The sequence below is a fragment of the Chelonia mydas genome, chromosome 1 (assembly GCF_015237465.2).
Source record: "Chelonia mydas isolate rCheMyd1 chromosome 1, rCheMyd1.pri.v2, whole genome shotgun sequence".
Classification (NCBI taxonomy): Eukaryota; Metazoa; Chordata; order Testudines; family Cheloniidae; genus Chelonia; species Chelonia mydas.
In genome coordinates, this window is record NC_057849.1 from 135,334,882 (window position 1) to 135,354,121 (window position 19,240).

Consider the following 19,240-nt stretch of genomic DNA (forward strand, 5'->3'; position numbering starts at 1 on the left):
GAAACTTTTGTTATTGTTCTTGTGCTTGTTTAGCTTGAATTCTTTATAATTACACAATGCACAAAGTACATTAAAATAACATTATTAAGATTGTAAAGTCAAGCACTCAAAAGATAGGAAATGCCAGAATTAAGGTTGCCTGTGCAACCTACATTTATAGAATCATAGGACTGGAAGGGACCTTGAGAGGTCATCTAGTCCAGTCCCCTGCACTCATGGCAGGACTAAGTATTATCTAGACCATCCCTGACAGGTGTTTGTCCAACCTGCTCTTAAAAATCTCCAGTGATGGAGATTTCACAACCTCCCTAGGCAATTTATTCCAGTGCTTAACCAGCCTAACAGGAAGTTTTTCCTAATGTCCAACCTAAATCTCTCTTGCTGCAATTTAAGCCCATTGCTTCTTGTCCTATCCTCAGCGATTAAGAACAATTTTTCTCCCCCCTCCTTATAATAACCTTTTATGTACTTGAAAACTGTTATGTCCCCTGTCAGTCTTCTCTTTTCTAGACTAAACCCATTTTTTTTCAATCTTGGCTCATAGGTTATGTTTTCTAGATCTTTAATAATTTTTGTTGCTCCTCTCTGGACTTTCTCCAATTTGTCCACATCTTTCCTGAAATGTGGTGCTCAGAACTGGACACAATACTCCTGTTGAGGCCTAATCAGCATGGGGAAGAGCCCCCTTGTACGAATACATTACAATAGTTTGTGATCGTGTAATTGAAGACTATATTTCCCGCCCCCACAGAGACCCCTGCATCATTCAGTGCACAGGATGAGCAATGCTCAATTAATGAGCAGCTAGCTATTCATTATTTTGCTTTCTTCTCATTGTCTCCTCAGTGGAGTGGTCTTACGATTTATTTATTGCACACTATTCAAACCCTGCTCTGATGACAGAATTATTAATTTCCTGATGGACTTTTCTATGGTGCTCTTCACTATAGTATCAGAGTGTTTCACAAACATTAATTCATTTATTTTTCACAAAACCTCTATGTGGTTAGTGCCTGTTATCCCCATCTGTAAAATAGGGCCGAGGCATAGAGATAAACATCAAATGTATCCACTAATTCAGGGTTCCCAATTTGAGACATCTATGATCTGATTTTTCAGAATACTTAGTATTACTTAGCACTGAATATGTTCAAAGCACAGCTCCCATTTACTTAAGTTGCAGCTCTGAGTGCTCAGCTCTTTGGTGGAGGCAGAGATAGAATCCAAGTTCTTCAGGGCAGCTTTCAACTTCCTTAAGTGTGAGACCATACTTTATCTTCCTGCAGTTCCCTGCCTCATTCACTACACACTTTCCAACTTTGGTATATACGAGGCAGGGGTCTTACAGACAACAGTCGTCTTTACTACACAGATCTGATTATCCACACAGCACCATCCATCCTGTCCACTGACTGAGGCAGAATTCCTGTGGGGGAAAGTAGTATATGATCATGTAATTGAAAAATGTATCATATTTTATATGCACAAGGGGAGGCAAATAAGGTTTCACAGGCACTTTAATTCTGGCATTTCCTAATTTTTGAGGGCTTGATTTAGTAACCTTTATGTTCTTTTAACATGGGGTGAAGGGATTGTGTGTAATTTCTTAGTTTTCATAAAAGCAAACTGAAAAAATAAAAGTGGCACCATATTGACATCCCAGTGGTTCATCAGCAGGTTGGAACCTTTAGATGTACCACACAGACCTCTGCCACTTGAGTTAACAAAGTAACTGATAGCAGTAGTAAGTTGTCCTCCCCTATGTGGACCAGCACTACCTGGGGATGAGACACTTTGCCAGTGGATTTCACAGATATTTGCTGAGTGTGAAGAATAGCAAGACTCTAGAATCTTGGATTTCATTCCCGGAGGAATGAAGGAGGGAATGTCCTCTAGGGGTTACAGACCCTTTGGTCTGTTTCCCCCTAAGCTTAACCCCTTCTGTCCCATTCCCTCCAACTTGTTCCAGTCCTGTCTCTTTTCTACCCCAGCTCCTTGTTCCGGTCTCCTCCTCACACTTTTTTCATCCCAGTTCTGATTGTCTTGCCCAGCAAGTCTCCCACTGGATACTCTGCATCTGAGTCCCAGTCTCTCCACCCCTGTTCCCAGTCTTATTGCCAAGCCCAGCTCAGCTCCCACGCAGCTCTCAGGCTCCTGATCCAATTTCAGCCCCCCCTTCCCTCCCTTATCCCCTCAGCACACACATCCCCTAGCTGCTTGTCCAGGGCACCCTAGTTCCTCATCAGATCTGTTCTCCATCTTCCTGTTCTCCGACACCGTACTGGTTCCCAATCCTAATCTTGCCCAATCAGTTCCAGTCTCTGCAGCTCCCTTTTTCAATCTCAGTACGCCATTTATCTCCCTGGCTCCAATTCCCAGTCTCCATGCCTAAAAAGTCCCAATCTTATCTCCACTCCACCCCACCCCACATTGTCTGGCTCTTGTCCTCTCTGCGTTCAAGCCAGGTACCTTCCTCTTCGATGCTGTGGGTGGGGGTGAGAGGTGTCCTTGAGACACAGAAGAGAATTTCCCTGCTCTCCATTCCAGTGCATGGCATGCAGAAGCCAGAGCTACAATTTCAAGGGAAGTCTTGCTGAACCCTTGCATCCCGGGGCTGGAGTATACTGAGTTGCTCTGTGGGGGAGAGCACATTTGCAGTCTGGTCACACATAGCTGGAGCATGGTCAATGCAGATGGATTGGTTGAAGGTTTTAGCTCTGAAGCGCTAACAAGTCTGTACTTAGCATGTGCAAACTGACAGTTTTCAAAGGCTTGTAACTTGGCCAAATTCAGATGGATTTTTAGAGGAACAGCAAAAGGCACATCCCTGACACAAATGCCATCCACTACCATATTTTAAGTCCCTGCTGCGAAACATGGGGGACTCTAGAGCTTCTCAGTGAAAAAGTTGTGTTTTTTTAACATTGCAAAAAGTACTTTTTCCCTAAGCTCATTCTAAGAAACAGCTGAGCCATTTTGTCTGAAACTTTCCCAAAAAGTTCAGCCTGAGCTGACATCCAGTATGGAAAATTTCAATCAAAACAGTTAGTTTGGCAAAGTTATATGTAATTGAAACAGGGTCTTACAATGGGTAGTGTTGGACAATTTTATCAGTAGTGCAGCCAGCTTTGCCTATAATACACAAACATTCTCAGTTGTTTTGCCCACTCAAGTTCCCCTTCCTCCCCTCTTCTTTTAAAGGAGCATCTCATGTGGAATACTTTGCCTATTATTGTGTTACATCCTGTGTTCCCTCTAAGCTGTGTGGCCGTGCAGCACTCCATCAAGTGCCGGGCAGGGGTGCACATCCTCAGCGACAGAGGGAGGGAGGGAGCGGGGCAGGACTGAAGAACAGCGGCAGGGGCTGCTGTGGAGTGGGGGGTGGCCGGGGCCGGGCAGCTGGAGGAGAACCGGGCAGTGCCAGCCACTCTGGCTGATGGGGAGGGAGCAGTGGTGGCGCACCTCTCCCTGCAGCAGGTAGGCTCAGTACCAGGCGGGCACCCATCCCCGCCCTGCCCCAGTACTTGCAGGGCTGTTGCACAGCACTCTGCCCTCTGATTTTTGCATAACACCCTCCCCATCCTGCTCCCCTGGGCAGTGCTGTATTGCCAGGATGGGGATGATCTTCTCTCCTGCTCTCCCCACCCCTCGCTCGGAAGGAACCGACAAGAGCAGAGGCTTGGTGTTGTGAATGGCTGCGAAGTGGCTGGGAGTTCAGGGCGGTAACCAAGGGCCCGGGAGACAAGCAGCTGAGCTGCCTGGGCCGTGCTTAGTGCAGCTGCAACCCCAAGTGAGTAGCACCAGCAACTTCTGGTTCTGTTTCAACACGCCGGGCAAGGGTGTGATTGGCACACGAGGGAATCCGCACTGGGAAACCTGCGCTCAGGAATATTGGGGCTGGGGAGAGAAGGGGCAACTTCTCTGGGCACAAAGGCATGGGTCTGAATCTGGGCTACCGATGCTGTATGCACTCTGCAGAAGTGGAGGGAGGGCGCTGAAATACCTAGGGATGATTTTTTTTAAAGCAAAATTTTAATTACACTTCAACTCTGGACACTGCATTGTTCCTTCAACCCCCTTCCTTCCTTTCTTTTTTGTTGTTGTTGAAAAGCTCATGCAATTCCTTAGCGAGACATCCAAGTTGTTATCAGTCCTTTTAAAAAAAAATGTTGCTATAAATCAATCAGTCCACTCTATCAGGAGTTTGGCTGCAACATAGCATAAAAAAGAAATGATTAATCAACTGTTGTCTCCAAAAAAACAGCAGTTATTTTCTGTGTAGATTTTAGAGGCACAAGTCTGTGCTTTTTTAAAATCATATAATTAGGGTTTTTTGTTTTTGTTTTTTTTAAAAAAAGATGAAGAATTAAAAGAAAGAAAAAAAAAAACTGAAGATGCCCCAGTTGCAAGTTTTTACTTGGAAACTAATTAAAGGCTACCTATAGATAATCTTCAAGAGTCTAGATAAAAGAAATCCAAAGAAAGTGATCTCTTATGAATTTTTGCAGGGAAAGCCTGATCTTTGTGGGTACGTACGTTGTTTGATTTCGAATCTTTAAACTTTGCGGAAAACGCTTCCTAAATAAAGGGATTTGTTATTAATCTATTTTGGTCCTTCATTGTATGCTAACTCCTGTTGCAAAAACTCCCATGAATTTTGAGGTGCTGAATAAGTTGGCAAATGCTGACCATCAGTTCAATGTGTAGAAATAGCAACCCACTGAGGTAATGTAACAATCAATACTGCATTTCTGTAAGATCCATGTAGTTTCACAATCCACTGTCTTAGAATCAGGTAATTTTCTCCTTTTGAATATAAATGTACTATGAATTTTTTAATATGAGGAGAACACTTTAACGGTGTCTGTTCTGCTGTTAGTACTGGAGTAATTTCCTTTCAAATATATGCTCTCTGTGTGTAACTCACTTTAAAGAACAGGTTTCAGAGTAGTAGCTATGTTAGTCTGTATCAGCAAAAAAAAAAAAAAAAAAGGCAGAGTACTTATGGCGCCTTAAGTACTCCGTGTTTTTTTTTTCACTTTAAAGAAGTGATTCAAATTTTCAGATTTTATGCTTTTCTAGCAGGTTTTGGCTATGAAGCTTGTACATAAAGATTTGGATTTTGTTTGCAGATTTCACGTTAATAGAATACTGTGTACCAATACTTCACTGCACAATTATACTCCAGATATTTTGTTTTCAAACTGACAGAGTGAACATCTGATGTTGCCAAACAGCAGGTGGACTGAATTTTTAAATGTGTTGAACTTGAAGGTGACACTCCAGGTTTAAATATGCTGCTGATTGTAGATTTTTGAAAGTATTCAACTCTTCTAGGGCCAAATTCTGCCATTGTTAGTTAACCAAAACTCCCATGGGCTTTCTGCTTAAGTGAGGAGCCCAAACTTTGGCCCTTGTTTAAATTGCTACCTTACCCTTAATGAAAAATACAGTTGGGTTAAACTATACTATGTAATATGTGAGGGTGATTTATAGCTAGGTTTTTTGTTTCTACTGGTGGCGCACATCCACATATTACCTTGATATTGGTGCACATGGATGGAAAAAATTAGAGGGAACATTGGTTACATCCAGCTCACTCTATGGCATTTAGTATCATAGGGACACAATTTTGTAAGTGCTTGCTTTTTATGAGACATTCCATTGACTTTAGTGATGTATGTAGGTTTGGACCTTTATTTAAGGACTGCTTTACGCAGCTGATGCACAGAGAATATTGCATGTTGCAGCTACTTTAGGTGTAACTAAAGCATACCTTGAAAACGGTCTTAAACTTTGTAATATAAATTCAACAAGCAAGAAAAAAATGTAAGACACCGTGTCTGTTGGTGCAACACTATGAGGGAGCAGTGCTGTACAGAGGGAGCAAATAGTACTCCTTTTATCCTAGATCTGCTGCTCTCCACAAAGCTAGTAGAGCTCTGATCCCACTAGTAGCCCAGCCCAGGCAAAGTGGTTGTACCTTATCAAAGGGGATGAGACTTTGGAGAAGGGAGATAAGCCAAGACTAGAGTTGGGATTCATGTGGTTTTGTTTTGCCTCGCTGAAAAGCAGGAGTTGGTAGTATGGTCTTTTGAAGATAATAATGTACATCAGCTTGTTTATTATGCTGATCTTTTTTCCTAAGAAAATACACTGTTAACTCCATTTTAAGTGGTAAATATGCAACAGTAACTTAAGAGGCGGGAGACTTTTGTAGTGGTTGGTTTTTTAAACTGTGTATCCATATGTCAGGGAATTCAAAGCTTTGGTTACACTTCAGAGTACTCCAGACACTTGAGAAGGTGGAAACAAAACTCTGCCCTTACTCGTGTGAGCCATGACTACAGTAGCTTTCAGTGTCTCTGTTTTTTCTACCTTGCTTGTGACGAACTGTAAACTTTCCACAAATCAAATGTAGTCGTTAAAGCTATGTAGTCATAAAAACCTATATTTGTGTTTTTCTTTAGTGTAAAGGAGGAGGTGTTTTGGAGAAATTATTTCTACCGGGTCTCCCTAATTAAACAGTCTGCACAGCTCACTGCACTGGCTGCTCAACAACAAGTTGTAGGAAAGGAGGAGAACAATGGCAGGAAAGAGGATATACAGCTGACAGGTACAGAAAGTATTTGTTTTGAATAAGCAGCTCACTATGAACAATCCACTCTGTCACATTTCTTAGAATCTATATGCATCAGATGACATATACGTTTTTTAGTTTGCAGCTTACTTGTACCATATACAGGAGGCTTCTTGAAAAAGTGTTGTTTCAAAAACAGATCCCTCTTAAGATAAACTTAGAGGGTTTTGTTTTTTTTTATCTACTGATTCACTGTAAATATTGCCCTCTTTTCTATGTATAATTAAAGAGAGGCTGTTTTCATCAAAAGAGTGCTGAAGTTGATTCAGGTATAGATACATCGTTAAAATGTACTCAGTTTATTTAAAAAAAAAGTTAGTTTGAGGTATTACTACACATTCCACCTAGTTCTTCTGTTAAATTTGGTGTTTTATAAACACAGTAATCTTGGCTGTAACAATTAAAGGTTGTTTTTTTTTTTAAATCAGACAAGTGGGTTTTTTTAAGTTGGCAGTATCCCTTTAATAGCTTTTTTCAGGAAATACTTTTGTATTTTAGTTTTTGTTTGTTTTCAGATTATTTGATTAAGATGTTTAATTTCTTTTCAGCTTTGTTTTTGAGGAAAAAAAATCTGTTTTGAATGTTGCGTTCAGTTTAGCTAAACTTCTAATATAGGTGCTGATTTTTCTATATATGATATGTATCCTTTAAAAAAGATATCCTTGACCCCACCTTCTTCTCCAACTACTGTCTCATCATCTCCCATTCACCTCTAAATTACCTGAGTGCACTACCTACAACCATTGCCTGAAGTTCAACGCCTCCATCTCCAACCTTGAATCCCCTCTACTCTGTTTTCCACCCTCTTCACTTTGCTGAAACTGCTCTCACCAAGGTCTCTGCCCCCTCTTGGCCAGTTCTCAGGATCTATACACCATACTCATCCTCCTTAACCTCTTAACCTACTTTTTAAAATCATTTATGATGATTTCCTCCTTGAAACTTCATCCTCTTTTGGCTTTCACAGTTCTGTTCTTTTCTCAGATGTGTGACCACTTCAGTGTCTCTTTCAGTGGGTCCTTCTCTTCCACTTTTCATGGTGGTACTGAGAGATCTGCCCTTGACTTCCTCCTCTTGTCCATCCACGCTCACTCTCAGTGCGATCTCATCTTCTCAAATGGTTTCAACTGTCTTCTCTGCCAATGACTCATAAATCTACCTCTCCAATAACAAACCTGTCTCCCGCCATCCAGTTCTGTATCTCTGCATGAGGCTGGATGTCTTGTCATCAACTTAAATTTAGCATGGCCAAAACCGTGTACCACATTCCTCCCTACTTCCTTTTTTCTCCATTACTAACAACATCATGATCTACCCAGTTAATAATACTTGTAAACTGGGTGGTATTACAGACTCTCCCCTCCATCTAGCCCTATACATCCAGGCGATGACCAGATCTTAGGGCCTCTTCATCTCCCATCTTCGCTCCTTTCAGGTGCATTCAGATGCAGTTACTAAGATCATCTTCCTGGTTGATCTCTTTGAACATGTCCCTCCACTAACTCCATCACCGCCACATCAAATGATTCTTGTCTTTATCTTTTAACACCCTTTATGTGTAAGCGCCCCCCTGCTTACCTGCTCTTACCTCTTATCACATCACTTCTCCATTTCACCAAGAAGACTAACCTCAGTTATCTGTTTCTCTCACAAAAACCTTTGTGAGTTCTTCCACAGTACCTTTTATGCATGGCATACGCCCTTGAACTACTCTGTGAAGCTACAGTATTCCTTTATATCCCTCTTCAAGTCTCCCTCCTGCCATCATGCCTGTGAGAAACTGCCAACTGATAACAGCTGGGAAGATAGTCTGGTAGACACTTCCAATATTTTGTTGATTTTTTTTTTTCAGGTTATTTTATTTTTAAGACATCTCAAACATCTCGCTACGTACCTTGCTGGTCTCTGTAAATATGCATTCTTTCTATTGTTTCCCTTGTCCTCTGTTTCCTTTTCCTTCTGACTGTTCATTACATTCACCTGTTACAATTTGTCTTAAATTATATTATGAACTCTTTGGAAGCAGAGACAGTCTTCTGTTTTGTGTGTTTTTATATTGCCTACCACTGTAGATGCTACTATAATCCTGCTACTGACTTTTTAAACTTGTACATAGTATAAAGTTTGGATTTTTAAAAAGTTTCCCTGGTTCAGCAAAATGTATTCTCTGGTTATTGGGTTCCACTTTTCTTGTTACTACTAAAAGTCTAATTTAATTTTTGTTTCTATATCCTGCTGCTTCATAAAGCTAGCTTCAGCAAATGAGGAGTCACTGCTAATGTTATGGCTAATTAATTGGGAACTGAAATGAAAGAAATTCTGACATTTAACAAATTTACACAGTGTCTTAGATCATAAGCTCTTTGGAGTGTCTGGGTCATTTATTTGTTCATTCAGTGCTTAATACACTTGACTGGAGGCTCAAAGTATGCAACAGAAATAGTAATTGCTGATTTAAAATCTTGATCTTCTGTATCCATGTAAAATTTTGTTCTGTAAGGAACCCTCACTCCTAAATTTGCACTGCAACTTCTCATGACATTGTTGCAGGAGTTCTGCCCACTTTCTAGGTCGAGGCTTTTACACTTGCATTCGAAAGAGAATCCTTAATTCGCAAGGCTATAGGAGACAGGGTACTCTGCAACTTGCTGAAATCTAAAAAGACTTCTGCAAACAAAATAACACCACAAGTGGGAGGGGTCGGGAGGAATATCCCATTACCTTTCAGCAAAGTGGAGAGGGCCATCTTCTGCTCTGTCTCCCATGTGCTGGAGTTCTTCTAGCTAAGGTTAAATAAAGGGGCTCCTCAATGGCCTTTCAGTGGTCAGGCAACACTCTGGAGAACATTAGGTATTCCACAGAGGGTTTTCTGGTTGGATCCCAATCCTAGTAACCAGGTTTCTCAGTATGGCTAAGAATATTGCTGCTAGACCACAGCTTGTTGGAATATAAATTTGAGTTTTCAGAGTCTGCTTTTCCCATTTAGATTTTCAATTAAGTTGACCTTTTCTGAGGCTATTTCCGCACTAGGAGGCTGGAATAACTAGTAGCACTTTCTTGTAAATCGCCCTTCCTGATATTTCACAGGTAAAAGTTTCTGCACAAAGTCAACTCTCATTTTTATAGAGATCACTGCATCGCCTCTCATTTTGTCCCCATCTGTTCTCTCTCTCCTTAGGACCTGCTGTGGCTCAAAACCACTTCTATTTTATTTGTCCAGAACCCAGGATTTTCTCAGATTAAATTTTGCTCATAACAAAGAAGCTGTTTACCTGAATTAATAGAGCCTTATGTCGCACAATGGTTGGGTATCCTTGCCTTTTAAGCATGAGGGCCCCCTACCTTAGAGACTAGGTCATTTCATGGGCTAAAAGTGTCTCCCTCTGTGGTGGTGGCGTGCTAGGCAATAATTGGGTTGCAGGGGCCAGTCTACATCTTTACTTGATATTACCAAACTGATATGATTGGATGCAACTTGGAATGCAAAATACTAAGGGCTATGATCCAAAATGTTTTTCCCTTCCCAATCGTTCTGTTTCAGTAAGCCTGTCCGAGGTTGACCTGGAGTTCTAGCATAGCCTAGATTCCAGACTGCTAAAATCCTCTCAGAAAGGGAGATTTTGGATCTTACCTTCTAATTGACTTTGTGAGGAAGATCACAAGCCTGGAAGCCTCACCCAGATACTGATCTATTTAATTGACTTATTTATTGGTAGGGAGTGTTTTCAGTTTGATTTAGCGAATGTTTCCTTAGGCCTGGTCTACAGTAAGCTGTTATTTCGGAATTAGCCGAGTTACCTCGAAATAAAACTGGTTCCGTCCACACAACCAAACCAGTTTCTTCGATTTAAAGGGCTCTTTACTCCGATTTCTGTACCCCACCTCGGCAAGTGGAGTAGCGCTAAAATCGAGATTGCAGTTTCAGGTTACAGGTACTGTGGATGCAATTCGACGATATTGGCCTCCGGGAGCTAACCCAGAATGCTCCCTTGTGACCTCTTTGGACAACACTCTGAACTCCGATACACTAGCCAGGTAGGCAGTAAAAGCCCCGGGAACTTTTGAATTTCCTGTTTGGTCACCATCAGCACAGTCCACTATCACAGGCGACCATGCAAAGTCAACCATCATAGGTGACCACGCAGCCCCAGATTCGCGGACGAGCTCCAGCATGGTCCGAACGGGAGGTACTGGATCTCATTGCATGTTGGGGAGACGAATCTGTTATGGCAGAACTACGTTCCAAAAAAAGGAACGCAAATATGTATGCTAAAGTCTCCAGGGCCATGACGGAAAGAGGCTACTCAAGGGACACAGAACAGTGTTGTACAAAAATCAAGGAGCTTGGGCAAGCGCACCAAAAAGCCAGGGAGGTGAACAGGCGCTCTAGGTCACAGCCCCATACATGCCGCTTCTACCGTGAGCTGCATGCAATTTTGGGGGGTGACGACACTACTACCTCACCACTGTCCGTGGACACCTACAAGGGGGGAGTAGCACGGAGCGAGGAGGATGAAGAGGAGGAGGAGGACAATGCACAGGCGGCAAGTGAGGAATCTGTTTTCCCCCCTAGCCAGGAACTATTCTTAATGCTGAAGTCAATAGCCTCCCCCTACTCCCAAAGCATGCTCCCGGACCATGACTCTGGAGAAGGCACTTCTGGTGAGTGAGAGCTTGATCAGAGCCATGCAGTGGGGGGGTGGGGGGAAAACAACCACGCTTGGCTGTTCATGTTTAGTTTAAAGGGCTCATCCCTGCTCAGAGCCTCATCGGAGCCCCGCGGTGTGTGTGGTGGGAGGATGGGGTGTTGTGTGAAGTGATCATCCCAGAGAGCCCACAGGCTGCTTCCAAGCTGAATTCTTTGCCTGGCCGCTGCCTGCAAGCTGAATTCTGTTGCCTGGCCGCATGTGATGTCTTACTCACACCAAAGTGGCAGGCACTTCAGTATAAGAGGCAAAATGAGACCTTGTACAGAAAGAATATGTGCTGTGTACTGTGAATTGTCTGTTTCACTGAGAAACCGTGTCCCCTTTGTTCTCTAAAATGTATCTTTTAAAATACTACCCTTCCTTTTTCTCCTCCTGCAGCAGGTGAAAATGTTTCAACATGGCCCCTATCTACTCTGTCCCAGAGGCTGGTCCAGATTAGAAGGCAGAAAAAACAAACTCGGGACTACATGTTTGCCGAGCTCGTGCAGTCCTCCCACACTGATAGGGCCCAGTTGAATGTGTGGAGGCAAACAATTGTGGAGTCGCGTAAAGCGTCACATGAATACGAAGAGAGGAGGGATGCATGTGATGCTGTGGTCAAGCTATGGGGCAGCAAACTGACATGCTTCACTGTGTGGTGGATCTAATGCAGGAAAGGCAGCAAGACCACAGACTGCCGCTGCAACCCCTGAATAACTGCCCTCTCTCCTCCCCAAGTTCCATAGCCTCCTAACCCAGACGCCCAAGAACACGGCAGGTAGGCTACGGGGACCCACACAGTCAATCCCAGAGGATTGCACAAGCAGCAGAAAGCTGGCATATCCCAAATTTTGATTTGGTTTCTGGACTTGTCCTTCCCTCCTCCTCCACCCCCATAACCCAATATCCCCCTCCCACCCCCCATCTAGCTTATGATTTCTCTCAGTGTTTTGTGCAACAAATAATAAAGAATGGTTTCTAAACAATTGTGACTTTATTTCCTTTAATATATATATAGGGGGCAGGTAACTTTAAGAGAAACAAAGACAACTCTCACACCGCTCCCTGGCCAGTCGTGAAACTGGCTTTCAAAGCTTCTCTGATGTGCAGTGCGCCCCGCTGCGCTCTTCTAATCGCCCTGTTGTCTGGCTGTGCGAAACTGGCCACCAGGTGAGTTGCCTCAACCTCTCACCCTGCCATAAACGTCTCCCCCCTTACTCTCACAGATATTGTTGAGCACACAACAAGCAGCAATTACAATTGGAATATTGGTTGTGCTGAGATCTAACTGAGTCAGTAAACTGCGCCAGCGCGCTTTCAAACGTCCAAATGCACATTCTACCACCATTCTGCACCGTGCTAAGCCTATAGTTGAACTGCTCCTTACTACTGTCCAGGGTGCCTGTGTATGGCTTCATGAGCCAGGGCATTAAGGGATAGGCTGGGTCCCCAAGGATAACTATAGGCATTTCAACATCCCCAACAGTAATTTTCTGGTCTGGGAAGTAAGTTCCTTCCTGAAGATGCAAGCGTCGTGCACCTTTCCCAGCCATCCCACATTGATGTCGGTGAAACGTCCCTTGTGATCCACCAGTGCTTGCAGCACCATGGAAAAGTACCCCTTGCGGTTTATGTACTGGCCGCCCCAGTGTTTCGGGGCCAAGATAGGGATATGTGTTCCGTCTATCTCCCCGCCGCAGTTAGGGAACCCCAGCGCATTAAAGCCATCCACAATGGTCTGCACATTTCCCAAAGTCACTACCCTTGATAGCAGCTGGTCAATGATTGCATTGGCTACTTGCAGCACAGCAGCCCCCACAGTAGATTTCCCCACTCCAAACTGATTCCCAACTGACAGGTAGCTGTCGAGCATTGCAAGCTTCCACAGGACTATGGCCACTCACTTCTCAACTGTGAGGGCTGCTCTCATTTTGGTGTCTTTGCACTTCAGGGCAGGGGACAGCAAGTCACAAAGTTCCATGAAAGTGGCCCTACACATACAAAAGTTTCTCAGCCACTGGGAATCATCCCATACCCGCAACACTATGCGGTCCCACCAGTCTGTGTGTGTTTCCCGGGCCCAGAATCGGCGTTCCACAGCATGAACCTGGCCCAACAGCACCATGATCTCCCAATTGCCACATGCTGTGCCGTCTGTGTCCATGTCCTCATCGCTATAGTAATTGCGCTGTCATCGCTTCCTCACCCAGTTTTGCAGGTACCGCACATACTGCTGGATAATGCACGAGGTATTTACAATGGTCAAAACTGCAGCGGGGATCTGATCGGGCTCCATGGCTATGGCGCCTGCACAGGTAATCCTGGAAAAAGGGCGCGAAATGTAGGAGAGCGGAGTGGCAGCAGAAGCTGTGCTGTTTGGTTCACGGTAGGCTGAAAATGGTTGTCTTTTGTGGCTTTCACGGAGGAGGGAGCCCAGGACAGACAACATGGAGAAGCTTGGAAGCATGGCAATAGCGGGAGAGCAGAGTTGGAAGCGGAAGCTGTGCTGCTCGGTTCACGATGGCCTAGCAGAGTTGAGTTGGAGAGGTGGATTCATAGTAACAGGAGAGCAGCTGTGCACTGTCTGCTGAAAGCAGTATGGCGTCTGTGCACCAAGAAGGTGCGAAACAATTGTCTGCCGTAGCTTTCTGATGACACACACCCAGAAACACCCGCGAGAATGTTTTTGCCCCATCATGCACTGGGAGCTTAATCCAGAATTCCAGTGGGCAGCGGGAACTGTGGGATAGCTACCCACAGTGCACCGCTCCGACATTCGATGCTCGCCTTGGTACTGTGGACGCAATCTGCTGAATTCACGCTCTTTAGTGGGGACATAGAAGACCGAATGTATAAAATAGCTTCTGAAAATTCGAATAGAATAATTTTGAAATAATTTCGTACTGTAGACGTACCCTGAGTCTGAAATAATAAGTGTACAACTGCTTACAGAATTTTATCTTTGATTCTATTTTTAAAATTAAATTTATGTAGAAAAAAACATTCTCTGGTGAATTCATTCTTATTTTGTAAATATTTCACCCATAACTCAACCTTTTAAATATAATGTATCTCCTTTAATAGAAAATTTCCTTGCATAGTTAATACTTACATAGTTTAAATTAGTTCTGGAGTTATTTAAGAATAATAAAATATATCAAATTTCTGTTTTTTTCTCTTCCTAGAAACAGTACGGCCCAAAACACCACCGGTTGGAATCAAATCTCAGCTAAAACCTCAAGAGGTAACAATAGTTGTATACTACATCTGAAGTTCAGTGTATGAAATTTACATTTAATGCATGATCACACAAACTGTGAGTTTGAGGTTTTTTGTTATATTTAGAGATAGCAGGTTTGCTTCATAATAAAATATTTATCTGTACAATATTGATATTTCTGGAGACTTCTGCTAAGATTTAACATTATGTCATTATGACACTGAAAACAATTTTGCTTGCCACTGCAGAAATCATAAAGAGAGCTAAAGACATTATTCTTAATCTTGGATTGCAATATTGGTGCCAGGAAACTCTTTCAGACAGAGTTGGAGCCATAAATTTACTAAGCAGTAATAACATTTAATACACCATGAGTAACACTTATTTTAAATATAGATTGGTGGTTTTGCGATATTGTCATATATCTTAATACTAGTAGAACTTACTTTACAACTGAATATCCAAAAAGTTCAGTGTTCAACATCTAATTCTGCAGTCCAGCTACAGCTTTTTCTTTATGGCAGTACAGAACATTAGAGAAATGAGACCAATGAATTCTATTCTGTTAACTAAAACCATGGGAGAGGTTTCCAGAGATCAATCCTACTGTAACTCTCATCCTCTTATGGACAGTGTTTAATTTTTTAACTGCCTCCACAATTAATATAAACATTCTTATTACGATTAAATTACTTTAATCTTTTCACTGTTTTTGGAGATTACTAAACTGAATTACAATTCTTAGTAGAAAAATAAAAAAACATAACATGGAAATTAGTCCCTTCTTCAAAATGTATATCAAATGGTTTTTTTCTGTACAGGAAGATATGGTAATTGACAAAATAGATTTTTTTATTTGTATTTGACTACATTAAGCTATGGAAGAGAAGCTCACATAGAGTAATGATTGTCAAGTGTGTTTTCCTTTTCGAATGATCAAAATTTATTTTATTCAAGGACGAGGAAGAGATTTCTACTAGTCCAGGTGTATCAGAATTTGTTAGTGATGCTTTTGATGAATGTAACCTGAATCAGGAAGACCTAAGGAAGGAAATGGAACAATTGGTGCTTGACAAAAAGGAAAAGGAGACCTCCATAGTAGAAGGTAAAACAAAAATTAAAGCTAATAAAGTAAATAGCTTTTTATACATTTGACTACATTCATTCTCGGCAATTTAAAAAAAAACTGTAGATGTTTACTGAATTTCAAAAGATGGTAGTAAGGGTTTGCTAGACTTGAAATAACAGAATAATTTGGCTGAGCCTTGTAAAATTCTACTCTTACTAAGCAAGTAACTTTTCGACTACCAAGTCAAAAAATCATTATGTCATCATAGAAGATTACATGTTTTTCTTGACTATTTCTGGAATGCCTCACTGTAGAAAGGACTAATCACTATTCAAGCAGTCTCTTGCATGGAATACTAGTAACAAAAAAAAATGTTCTGAAGAAACAATCAACTTTACAAGAAGTTCTGCTATGAAAAAATGACTGAAAATGACAGGGATTCTCATTTTTTCTTAATTCCCATCTCACATACTTGATTGTAAGTAAAAGGTTTTTTGTGTAACTGCAATCCTTGCAAACTCAGTGTGGGATCTGAAAGTCAAGCTGCATTTTCCTTATCGTACATCATCATCAACAGTAAAGATTTTACAATCCAGATTATGGTTTCAGTGATACCTGTACCTTAAATGGAGTTACATAAATTTAACAAATCAGAAATTACTAAATAATTTTGAAGATGATGAACAAGAAGAAATAGAATTCAATTGTCTTAGCATGGCTCTGTTGAGTTAACAGAAGTAAAAAGCAGAAAGTTTAGTCTTAGTATATGTGACTGAATATACCACAATAAAATAATCTGACATTTTTTACATAATCACTTTTTAGAGTAGAATTGTAGTCCAAATGTTCAGATGCTGTGAATATTAGTCTGAAATCAGTTATTTGCAAGATGTTGCAACCCCAAATTTAATAGTTTGTAGGTTTAACTTTAAAATTACACTCATATGCATTTTCCTGAATTGATTGAAATTCTTGCTGAGTGGTTTTAATAAAGCTGTCAATATATAGTGTATTTAGCAGAAATGCTAACTTACAATACTGGATGAGTCTATGGAATTACCTCCTATGATATCCAGACTCCAGCTTTGGCCAATACCTAATCCTTCAAATGCCAGCCTCTACCCCAGCCACCTTCTCATTACTGACATCGTTAATTTGAAGGAAGGGTGGCAACACAGGAATGCCTTCTGACTCCTCTTTTGCCCTGAAGTATGCAAGTTCATTATTTTTATCCCTTATTATATTAGCTTGCCTAGCTACGTATCTTAGTGGAAATAAAATTGTCCATCCCTCCTTCAATTACCCATAGTATTGGATTTTTATCTTTGAAACCAATGAATTCCACAAGTTGGTAACACTTGATAATGGATCATCATTAACTATAAGGTAGCATTTTTCATGTAGCATAGCTCTTTTTATTTCTTTTTCTGTAAGAAAAGGTGGGGAGGGGTTGACAGCAGAGAGAGAGACTTGAATTCACACTGTTTATAGTTTGAAAAATCAGCTTGTCTTTGGTTACAGGTAGACATTTTGGGTTACACTGAGGTGGAAAAAACATCAAATATAATAAATATTTGTCCATTGTTATTACATCAATACTTTATAATAATATAGTCTGGGGGCACCCCTCTGTATATTAGTTTTTCATCCACAGTTGTTCCAAAGATGAAATTCTTGAGCTTCCAGAACTCTGGAATGCAAGACAGGTAGCCTCAATGAAAATAATCTAGTTATACATAAACAACATTCTGTACCGTCAAAGTAGGTATTACATATCATTTATCTTCCTTGTAGAAGAGACTGCTGATTGGGAGAAGGAATTACAGCAAGAGCTTCAAGAGTATGAAGTGGTGACAGAATCAGAAAAACGTGATGATAACTGGGACAAGGAAATAGAGGAAATGCTGCAGGAAGAAAATTAACCATTTTCCTGAAATCACTGCAACCCATAAACAATTTCTGAAAACTGACATGAATATCTGCTTTCATACTTGCTTCCAAAATATCTTCAAGAGACACTAACTTAAAATCATTAAAATTCCATATAGGGATGGTACAGCCAGCCTTGCTGTTCTTTGTATGAACAGTTTATGAACGTGATCACTCTTCTTAAAATATGATTGCAGGTGATATGTAATAATCAAAAGCGATAACATTGTCATATGAAATTACTGGTATTTTATTTTAATATGTTTAGTTTGTACTCTTTCTTTAAAGGGCCAAGAAGTGCTACTAGGATGTAGTAGAATACTTGTAAATCTAAGAAAATCTGAAGTTTTAGTCTACAGTCTTCTATGGTGAGGTAAAAGTGGGATGTTGTGACTAACTTTATGCATGCAAGTAACTGCATTTCATCATGTTTGCTTTTTAATCTCTGTATGATATCTATCTGTGTACCATTTATTAAGTTACTTGTAACCATTAGCTTTCCTTTATACTTTACTTCCTAAGAGCATATGGCGCCAAAGAATTTACAGGAAATCTTATGAGAATAATTTCCTGATACCAATTTGTTTTTTAAAAACATTTACTAATCCAGACTCTAAAAGAAGCACCAATTTATACTGATGGGGTACAAGTCACTTAACATTTAAATGGTTAAATAATAAGAAAATTCTTACTTGCCTTGATCTAACATGTTGTTTCTTTAAACCATCGTGTTACAGTATCTCCTTTCCCCACAGACAGAAATGGTTTGATAGTCTTTTGTCTTCAATGGATAACTAAATTTCATGTCACTGAGAGAATTGCAAAGACTTTAAAAGAGAAGAACTTAATTCTGTTTTCTGGATGAGAACAAATTAAATATTTGTACAGTACTTATTCACTTTTTCTTTATTTTAAGTGCTGAACTTAAATATGTAGACAAGTGTCTTGATTTGGATAACTTTATTAAATACTGTAGATATTTATAAAATTTACTTTTTTTTTAGCGTGACTATTGGAATATGACTGATCATGGTTGGATACTTCAAAACTTCTGCAGATTTCCAAAATGTACTTTACTTTCTTGCTGATTACATTTAATGATTAGGACCCCCTGAAAGAAGTTTCTTTTTAAGAACTGAGGTTCCAGATTCTTTCCTATTGCTAGGCACTTGTGTGTCAATTATGGTTTTCCTCTTAAACCCAGTATCCTGTTTACATAAATAAGAAAATAATATTCAATTTGTTGCCTACTTTGAAAGTAACTGTTGTACAAGGTGTCTTGTCTTTTGAAATGTGGTATTATGCTGCCTTTTCTTAAACATTCATGCCACGGGTAACTCCAGAATTCTCCGATAGCTTACATTTTGTCATTAAGTTTTAAATTTTTAAGTCGAGTAGGGTGTGAGATTTGATTCATGGAGCCCTTCCCAAACGGAAGACTGAGACTAGAATATCACACCACTAGTAATGGGGACCTGGCCTGGGGTCATCCTGTTAAGATTCTGCTGCTGCTATCAGAATGCTGGGCTCAGACTCACGTTATTTTTCAGTTGATAGCATTGCTTTCCCAGGTGATCCTGCAGATTATAGAGAAGACCTGATGACCCATGTTTTCCTGTCCTGCAGTTATGAAAATCTGACTCTCAGCGGCTCCCCCGAAGATATTTCTGTTAATGGGAGGTAAGTTGACAGTG

The 19,240-nt window shown here is 40.9% G+C and overlaps 1 protein-coding gene across 2 annotated transcripts in view; it reads left to right on the plus strand.

Annotated features, from left to right (window-relative positions):
- SYAP1 (synapse associated protein 1) overlaps positions 1–18,436 on the plus strand; it is a 34,976-nt gene extending 16,540 nt beyond the window's left edge. Inside the window, exons 6-9 of one of the 2 annotated variants that reach the window (XM_037901001.2) lie at positions 6,471–6,616; positions 14,514–14,572; positions 15,506–15,653; positions 17,412–18,436. In XM_037901001.2, the coding sequence (XP_037756929.1) occupies positions 6,471–6,616; positions 14,514–14,572; positions 15,506–15,653; positions 17,412–17,539 (481 nt within the window). In that variant the 3' untranslated portion in view covers positions 17,540–18,436. Of the gene's footprint in view, positions 1–6,470; positions 6,617–11,727; positions 12,107–14,513; positions 14,573–15,505; positions 15,654–17,411 lie in introns of those variants that run through there. The other variant, XM_043537881.1, reaches the window with a different exon arrangement.
- The last annotated feature ends 804 nt before the right edge of the window (positions 18,437–19,240 follow it).